At 39.1% G+C, this 9,565-nt stretch overlaps 1 protein-coding gene across 1 annotated transcript; it reads left to right on the top strand.

Annotated features, from left to right (window-relative positions):
• The first annotated feature begins 260 nt into the window (after window positions 1-260).
• Window positions 261-9,328, top strand: gata5 (GATA binding protein 5). Its single transcript, XM_067371791.1, has 7 exons — window positions 261-834; window positions 1,333-1,987; window positions 3,844-4,013; window positions 4,895-5,023; window positions 5,676-5,760; window positions 6,100-6,227; window positions 6,846-9,328. The coding sequence occupies exons 2-7, from the start codon at window positions 1,468-1,470 to the stop codon at window positions 6,963-6,965; spliced, it is 1,152 nt and encodes a 383-aa protein (XP_067227892.1). The 5' UTR covers window positions 261-834; window positions 1,333-1,467; the 3' UTR covers window positions 6,966-9,328.
• The last annotated feature ends 237 nt before the right edge of the window (window positions 9,329-9,565 follow it).

The raw sequence follows: 9,565 nt of genomic DNA, 5'->3' as shown, positions 1-9,565 counted from the left end.
CAATATTTCCAACTGAGTATAATGAGTGTGATTATTGTAGTATCATCATACTAAGCTGTCGCTCGTATCTCTTATCTCTCCACAGCTTTTATAGAGAACACATCCAGATTTATCGGGCCATAAAATTCAGCTTTACGTTCTCGCACAGACAGCGAGGCTATTTTACAGCAACATTTTTATTTTACAATAAAGTAAAAACGAAATCCGAGGCAATCACTGTAAAACACAGTAGCGCAACAAAAACACGCGTGTGTATTAGTCTAACGCACGGGTAGTTTTATTTAAAATTATTTAAAACAAGTAAATACAGTCTACTTTTTGTATATTGAGTACAGGCTACAGTTGGATTTAGTGCCTCTGTCAAAGCAATTTCCCAACTGCTTTTAATGTCTCTTAAAATTTAACTTCCATCGACTAAAACAATCGTTTAAAATACAGAGGACTCAGCAAATATAGATCCAACAGGTAGGAGAACACCCCTCCTCCGCCACACACCATCTCTCGCTCTTCTCCTCCTCCATGGTCCTACCTTTGGAGTGCGTCACGTGGTTCTGCTCTTACAAATAACTCGCAGTAAAGTAGAGAGCGAATCAGAGAACAGTTATATTAGGCATTATCTGCAGCAGAGCAGCTATACCTCCAGATACAGGCGAGGCTCTGCGACACGTCCAAACGCAGAGAGGACAACTACAAGTGTTTCGTGTACTATCTGTCTCGCTTGAATTCTGGGCTGAAGTCAAGAAGAAAGAAGAGAGTGGGAACTTCAGCGGGGATATTCCATCAAGTCACTTGGAAAAGAGGGTTCCTGGCTTTATCACTAGCCGTCCTTATCTGGTGAGATAATACAGCGAGAGCTCTTGGATGAAATTGTATAAGCCCTTTGCTTACAGCTATCATCGTTTTTATGTAATCTGCGTTTTCAATGATAAAATATAGATGTCGGAGAGATTACAGCAGCTTGATTCGATCCCCGCAGATGATTTAATGGGATCGCAAAGAGTTTTCCCAGGATATCTGAGACTGCTGCTGATAATTATTTATATCCCTATGTAAAGATATGGAAAGTAATTGATGTCATTTTAGTCTATTAAATACTAATAAGAGTCAGATAACTGAAAAATCATAACAATTATAACGTTTGTCTAATCAATAGCCTATATATTTTGTCTTCGGTTTTTGACTGTTTGATTGTCTCTCGCATTTGCATCGTTCAAAACAGTGTGTGTGAGTGGAAAATATAACAATTTGTCTGTTTCGTTCAGTAATTATTTATTTATTTGTATAAGCCTAATCCTAATCTAATTGAATGCATTATTTTTGGTTTTCCATTAGGAGTGAATTCCTTTTTTTCCTGAGGCTACTGTTCAAGAAAACGTTGCATTGGAGATTTTGGACGTTATCTAAAATCATCTGGGCGAATTTCAAGATTTGAACATTTGAAAGGATAGCTTAGTCATTGGATACAAAATGTATTCGAGCCTGGCTATATCTTCCAACCCGTCCCCCTACGCACACGACACCGGGAACTACATCCATCCGTCCGCGAGCTCACCTGTGTATGTGCCCACCACCCGTGTACCTGCCATGCTCCAGACCTTGCCCTACCTACAGACGTGTGAGTCCACCCACCAGGGCCACGGGCTCGGCAGTCACCACGCCTGGCCACAGACTGGCACGGAGAATTCCTCTTTCAACCCGGGCAGCCCTCACCCTCCGCCCGGTTTCTCGTATTCGCACAGCCCGCCGGTAAGCAGCAGCACCGGCAGGGACGCCGCGTACCAGAACCCGCTGGTGCTGAGCAACAGCGGCCGGGCGGATCAGTATGGAAGCGCCCTGGTGCGCTCCGTCGGTGGCTCCTACTCCAGCCCGTATGCGGCCTACATGAGCCCGGAGATGGCAACCTCATGGACGCCGGGACCCTTCGATGGCGGCATGATCGGTCTTCAGGGACGCCAGGGAAGTCTACCGGGAAGGAGGTCCAGTTTAGGTAAAATAATTTGCAGGAATAATTTCGTTCCTCTTTGATGTGACATGTAAATATGCACACTAAACAAAAACCAAACCTCTACGATAATTTCAATAATTTCGCCTTTGATTCTGTTCGTCTTTCCTTTTGCACAAGTGCATGTTAACGTTAGCTCTGCTATATTACGTTTGAGTCGTTAGTTTGGCAATAGTTTAAAATCTATCTTTCGAGTCAGAGGGCAAAAATGGTTGGAATGGAGGGGGTTTCGTTTGATGCGGTGATCTCACAATTTATAGCAGCGGTGTTGCGGGTTATTTATTGCAGTCTCGGTGTTTATGTTAGACCATCGTTAGAAGGCATAGCAGTTAGTCTCACACGGGCACACTGCAAAACCTAATCAAAACAAAACTTGATCTTATTCCACTAATACACATCCTTTAATGGGCAATGCAATCACTTTAATTTAAATGATAATTTAATTCCCAGCTATTGTCTGCCTACAAGCGGATTGATGAAAGGGTCCAGTGCACACCTCATAATTGTGAGAACTATCCAAGCTACTGTCACCTTGATCAAACTTCTCCAAACAGACCATTAGAGTCAGATACACATTCAGCGGGCGGATCCTTTGAAGCTCAGGGCTTTAGGCGGACACAGTTTCTTTGATAGCCCATAAAACGTCACATTTCGCTCTACAGCTGTGGACGATTTATTCAGGCGCAGGACTACACGAGGCTCGCGTTTGTTATTGAGCAGTTCTGATGTTTTGTTACACAAATGTTTAATAAACGTAAAAGCTGCATTTTATATTACAGCCATCCATCAGAAAGACTCAACAATATTAAGGCAGTTTGAGATTACGTTTAAACTAAACAATAACAATATACGATACTATTACACAGATTATTAATACGCACGTCTTATTTGAAATGAATTGTTGGAGGGCGTCACGTGTCAGTGTCTTGACTGATTGGTGACCCCTGGATCTTTAACACTGATAAGGGTCCACTGACATTCCGTTCGCCCGAGGCTCTCGTGACCCTGGATATGCTCGTATTAATCCATTCTTCATTCCGTCGAGAGTTTTGTCGCATTCCAGGCCTCAGCTAAGGGTCTGTGTGCATCAAGTTGTGCCAGGCTTCAACGATGAAAAACAACATTATGAATTATAACGTCAATAAAATTCCATTCATTTTATTTTTTACATTTTGTTTTAGTTTATTATTTAATTTCCTCATTTTCCTTGCATGCACATGAAAATAATTGCTAGTGTTTGAATATCCTCCCTCTTTATATTTAGATTTTGTTGGACATATTGTTGAGGTTATGCGTAAAATTCATTAAAAAATACAGCTGACTTTTTTAAAAGGCTATTTTTTCAACATATTTTAAAATGTTTGAATTTAATTTGAGATGGCACAACACTTAGCCTAAAGATTTACTTTATTTTAATTTTATTACACTATTATTTTATTAAGAACTTTATTTTAATAGGTCAGTCATCGCTTTAAAATTGAAACGCGCCCATTTAATGGGTTTAAAATTAAACTTTTTAACATTCACCTTATTGATTTTTTTTTTTTTTTTTTTTTTTTTAGATCAATAGGGCAATCTCAAGAACATTGAAACATTTATATAAACATTGAGGCATTCAAGTTTTGTATTAATTTAAGGTTATTCATATTTGCCTGAGAGAAATAAGACAGAAATGTCAACAATGAAAACATCTCGTGACACTGCCGTTCCCTTCATTTAGTCTTTAACAATTATTTCGCCTCGCGCTTTGTTTTATAAGTTTAACGAACATTGTCCTCTCAGAAATCACTTAAAATAAAAGCTTGGGGGATGAATTAAAAGCGAGCTGTATGTCCTTTCAGACATGCTGGATGATCTGCCGTGTGAAGGGCGCGAGTGTGTGAACTGCGGCTCCATCTCGACGCCGCTGTGGAGGAGAGACGGGACCGGACACTACCTGTGCAACGCGTGCGGCCTCTACCACAAGATGAACGGCATCAACCGACCTCTGATCAAACCACAGAAACGCCTGGTAAATGCACACTATTATTGCTTTCAAGTTTTACATGGCCTTGTCCTTTTTCAAAAACCGACACAGAAGCAGTCGATTTAGATTTTTTTTTTTTTAATAGCGAATGCATTACAAAATAGGTTCCCAGACAATATCTAAATCTTTTTGCAGGTTTTCTAGTTGATACTTTTACAATATAGTCTCACAAAAGGAAATAATTGTTGCTTGAATATAGGCTATTCATGTTAGCAGCAGAGGGTATGGCTGATCTCAGGGTCAGTATTGAAGGCCAGTTGAGCAAATCCTTCACTGCTGTCCTGTTCCCAGGAGTCTCTCTCTCATTCTCCTTTTTACCCTCTCACACACAGTTCTCTCACTCATCTCTACCACTCTGTTTTCATTTTTTTGCCTTCATGACCTTGTCCTTGGGTCGGTCTGTTTTTAGCCCAAGCAGTGCGAAACTCAAAACAACACCAATCTTTATGGAGCATTCCAGCCGTGTCATTTTTACTCCAGAAGTATATTAATGTGTGCTTATTTGAATTCATAAAATGATGCTTGGAAGGCAGTCCTGGTCAGAGTTCTCATCCATATCTTCTACTTTTATGACCATAGTTGCTTGCATTTTAAATAAATGCTGTATAACATGTTTACAGCTGCTGCATAATTTTTTAACAGCTATTTTTTTTATACAACAAAGGAACATGAAAAAATAATAGATAAAAAAAAAAGATATAAAAGATAGTAATCTTTTGGAGTGAAAAAAAAAAAGATACATTTTATCTCTCCCAGCTCTTTTCTAGGTATATTGAATATCTTTGTTTCTTTCTCTCAAAATTCTCTCTTCAAATTCTGCCAAAGTCCACCACATTAACCACCTCCCCAACTCTTCGTCTCTGCAGCAGAGCACGTCACGGCGAGCAGGTCTGTGTTGCACTAACTGTCATACCAGTACAACCACACTGTGGAGGAGAAATGCAGAGGGAGAGCCCGTCTGCAACGCCTGCGGTCTGTACATGAAGCTCCACGGGGTGAGTGTGTGATTCAGTCCGCGTTATTGACTCCCGTGTTTCTAACCAGACAGAGCTCCATTTGGGAGGCTTGTGCATGTTAGCTTGTGTGTGTGTGTGTGTGTGTGTGTGCAAATCTGTAGTCCACGTGATGCAGAGGTCATAGGTGTGTTTTATCGGAAGAGAATGAGAATGAGGAGAGGAAGGGGAGTCGCTTAAATAAGCTTTGTTCTGTAAACTAGTAATTCTCACGCTGACCAACACGACTCCCACAAGAAGAAAATGTTTATACAATCTAGTTAAAACTGCATTTTTTAGACAAGAGCCATATTCCCACCTGAGTTTAATCACCGTTATGATGGTCTTCATTCACTCTGTATTGAAAATAAAGTTTCCAAAGGGCTTTTTTTAACGCAGCGATGCCATAAAAGAGCCGTTTTTGGTTTCTCAAAGAACCTTTCAGTGATCAGCGAACCTTTTTTTTCTTAGCGTGAAGAACAAAATTGAGCCTTTTTACACTATAAAGAACATTTTGTGCAACAGAAAGGATCTATGGATGTTAAAGGTTCTTCATGGAACCATCAATGCCAGTTGCGAACTCATTTGTAACTCTTAATTGTTTAATGATTAATCCATCATTAAATGAGTTTTTCTTTCTTTACTCTTGTTTTAGGTACCAAGGCCATTAGCAATGAAGAAAGAAAGCATTCAGACAAGGAAACGCAAACCAAAGATGCCCAAAACCAAAGCATCCTCAGGTAAGACTTGATAAAAGCATTATAAAAGAGATGTTTTTGAAAAAGATTTTTAGACAAAAGCAGACATGACTGATTTGGATGGAAGTGTGGGAGTGAGTGAGTCAGAGAATGTGTGGAGAGAAATATGGGGTGAGCGAGAGAGTAAAGGGAGGGGAAAGGGAGTGAAAGAGAGAGAGAGAGAGCAGTAACAGCACTTTTTCTGTTTTTAATGGACATGTGGTGCGTGTGCAGCACCAGCACAAACACCAGCGGAGGTTTGACGCCACTAATAAGCAGCATGTCGGGCTTGCTGTTCTTTTATTGTGTCTGTCATTCACAATTTGTTCTATTTGTCTTCAGGGTCAACAGTGTCTGGCTCTACGTCTCCCACTTCATTGCCTGTGTCAGAGAACGCCTCTACGATAAAGAGCGAACCCAACATCGCAGCTTCTCCGTATGCGGGCCAAACTGTTGTCTCAGTCACACAGGTATGTGCGCACGTGATTGATAGGATTGTATTTCTTCTTTGTAGATGTCACCATCACTGAAAGCCAGTTATTAAATATGGTTTGGCTGAATGATTGATTCCAGACTTCAGGTTCACTCTTAAAAATAAACATTCCATATTGGCATCAAGAGTTCCATGAAGAATCTTTAACATCCACAGAACCTTTCCATCGCACAAAAGGTTCTTTATAGTGGGAAAAAGTTCCTCGGATTATTCAAATGTTCTTTACTTTTATATTTCTTTTAATGGAATTCTTCTTTGACTTTGATGTGAAAATCCCCCTTTGAAACTTTTATTTTTAAGAGTATTTTTTTTTAAAATCATAGTTCACAAAAAACTGAAAAATTCTGTCATCATTTATAATCTTTATGTCGTTTCAAGACATTCTTTCTTCTGTGGAACACAAAAGAAGCCATTTTGAGCAATGGTTCAGCTGTTTTGTCCGTGCAATTAAAGTCTGTGTGTTCCAAAACAACATTATTGACATATATCTTCTTTTTTGTTCCACAGAAGAAAGTAAGTCATGCCGGTTTTGAATGAAATCAAAATTCTGTTATGCTTTACTATAGATCAATTTTTTGTGTGTGTTCTTTTTAAGGCATCAACACAGTTGGACAGTGCCAGTTCAGCACATGTGGACATCAAATATGAGGACTACACATACACCCCGACATCAATCGCCCCACAGAACTCCTGGTGCGCGCTGTCCCAAGCGTGATCCGAGACCCGTTACCTTCTCGAAACCTCGCCAGTGCATTCTGGGAGAAAAGACTTTTGACAAGATCTACCTAATAGAACATTTACAGAACTGTAGACAGACGGAGCTCAGGAGTGCAAGAGATCGACTGTAATTTGTGCTGCTTTGCCTCGCTGATTCATCGCGGCGTATCTGTCAGTGATGTCAGGGCCGATTCACGCAATTCCACACCAAAATACGGCGAGCGACAAGCAGAGACTCAGCAGCAGTTCTCCAGTTCCTTAAGCAATGATCGGGAGGACAAAAAACATGTGCTTTATGGCTTCTGAACATGTTTCATGGCTTAGATGTTAATGATTAACTTTTAAGAAACATTATTTATGTTGAGATAAGAATAGTGGAGGCACACAAGTCTCTCCCATAATTCCCCTTATCCTTCAGGGAATGCGTCTTTATGGTCGTTATGACTTTAGATCGCATATTTTCCCTGGACAAGGTTTTTAAAAGTTTCCTTGTTGTCTTTGCTGATTCCAGACTTGTATTCCTCTGATGATCCGAAGTGCAATGACCCTCACTTTTCAGCAAATTTTGAAAAGGCACACATTTATTTTAATTGTTCGAAATTTTGTGTTTTGTTTTGTCAGAATATGTTAACCTAAATTTATTTGCTGTATTTTGTTGATATATTGGAATTATATCATTGTTTTATTGCATATAAAATTGCCAAACATTTGATTTGTGTCTGTACTTGTTTGTAGAAATGTTATAATTCTCCTTAAAGTGACAGTTCTCCCAAAAATGAAAATACTCAAGTTGTTCCAAACCTGTATGACTTTCTAGTATACATAAAGGAAGATATTTAGGAGAATGTGGGTAACTAAGCAGATCTCACCATAGTATTTTTTTTTCCTACTGTGGTAGTCAATGTGCGGGACAAGATCAGCTTAGTTACAAACATTTTCCTAAATATCTTCCTTTATGCATACTAGAAATAGAGTAACTTGAGTAAATGATGACAGAATTTTCATTTTTGGGTGAACTGTCCCTTTAAATTTTGTGGGTTTTAAACCGTAATTTATGGAAATAAGTTAAAAACGTATCTTTATGAAAGTGGATGATGGTCAGACAGGCAAACTCTTATTATTATATTTTTACATCAGTTTCATACTGTTTTTATTTTAACGAGGGACCGTGGGATGATTTCCATGGATTTATATTTGTTTTCAGTGTCAACAAATAGGAACTTTAATCTCATATTCCAACAAAGTCTTATATGGCAATGTGTAACTTTTGTACATTTTGCTGAATTAATTTCATATGAATTCATACAATCTCATCTGGGCCTTCATGCTTACTGTTTTTCTAAAAAAATCTTATGTTTTCATATGAATCACATCATTATATGAAATCACCACCTCATAAAATTGGATGTACACATTGTTTGACTTGATTATCTCTCAGAATATTTTTGTGCTTCATTCCCACAAAAAAATGACTGAAAGTCCCTTTCAGAACTTGTTTTGTTTTCAGTGGTAGTTTGTTAATTTTTAAAATGTCCTGACTTTATAATGCCAAGACATAGGCCATATAGGAATTGTATATGAACGCTTTGATGTTTATGACTTTATATAATTCTTCTGTGTAACCTGTTGCTGAGTGTTTGCGTGAATGACTCTCGGTGTCTGAGCGAACCTCTCTCCACAGAGCGCTGGCGATCAAAGGTTGCGTTCCAGCTTGGCTTTATGGTGCTAAGGTTTTGGGTTGGGCTAGAACATGTTGGCTCTAGGAAGGCGCATCAGCATCTAGCCCACCCGCTTTACAGCCCCATGGCGACAGAGAGGCACCGCCATCCACCTTTATTGCTATTGGCCAAATTAGCTTGCGTTATCTCGTGGAGTCTTAGTTTTGTTGCCCCGGTGATGAGGTGCAGGGTCAAGAAACTGTTGCATCAGGTTCACACCCTCATGAGTAATGCTTTCTAAGCAATATTTCATGCACTGTTTTCATATGCCCATGCCTCTTCTGAAATGAGGTGCTGAGTGCAGTGATTGGCAGTGCATGCTTTATTCTGATCAAGACAACAAACAAAATCATCACTTTGAATCATTGAAACTCATCCAGTTCTCCTCAAATGACCTTCATCAGAAGGACACTGTAACAAATTATTTTCATGATTTGTTGTAACATTTTTCTGTTGTCAAATCAACTTAGATAATTAATGTAGTTCAGATAACATTATATTTTGAGTTTCTGTTGATTAAACCAATCGCCTCATTGTATTAACTCAATGAACGTTTAAGGCAGCCAGTTAGCTTATTTTTTTAAGTTAAACCGACAATTCTTTTTTACAGTGACAACAAGGCCAGCAAGACCCTCGGCACAAAGTTCAAATGTCTGAGCCTGTACTGACATTAAAACAAGCAATTGTATTTATGACTGGAGCAATTAAATTAAATGTTTCATAATTCTGGCAGTGATATGATTCCATGACTTTTTAACAACATTTTTCATAGTCTAAATGTAAAGCTTATTTCACATCTCCAAAGGTCTCAAACAGGCCATGATGGTTTTCAGAAATGCGTGAGGTTAAGGCAGTTTCAACCTATTTTTCTTTTTGTTCC

Source organism: Chanodichthys erythropterus, chromosome 20, assembly GCF_024489055.1.
Source record: "Chanodichthys erythropterus isolate Z2021 chromosome 20, ASM2448905v1, whole genome shotgun sequence".
In the NCBI taxonomy this organism is placed as follows: domain Eukaryota; kingdom Metazoa; phylum Chordata; class Actinopteri; order Cypriniformes; family Xenocyprididae; genus Chanodichthys; species Chanodichthys erythropterus.
The sequence above is the reverse complement of the archived record's forward strand: the minus strand, read 5'-3'. Positions and strand labels throughout refer to the sequence as shown.

Excerpts from the sequence above, each read along its gene's own strand:
- gata5 (XM_067371791.1), top strand. The coding sequence starts at position 1,468 with ATGTATTCGAGCCTGGCTATATCTTCCAACCCGTCCCCCTACGCACAC. Across the intron at positions 1,988-3,843 it reads GGGAAGGAGGTCCAGTTTAG|ACATGCTGGATGATCTGCCG; the intron begins GTAAAATAATTT and ends ATGTCCTTTCAG. Across the intron at positions 5,761-6,099 it reads CAAAACCAAAGCATCCTCAG|GGTCAACAGTGTCTGGCTCT; the intron begins GTAAGACTTGAT and ends ATTTGTCTTCAG.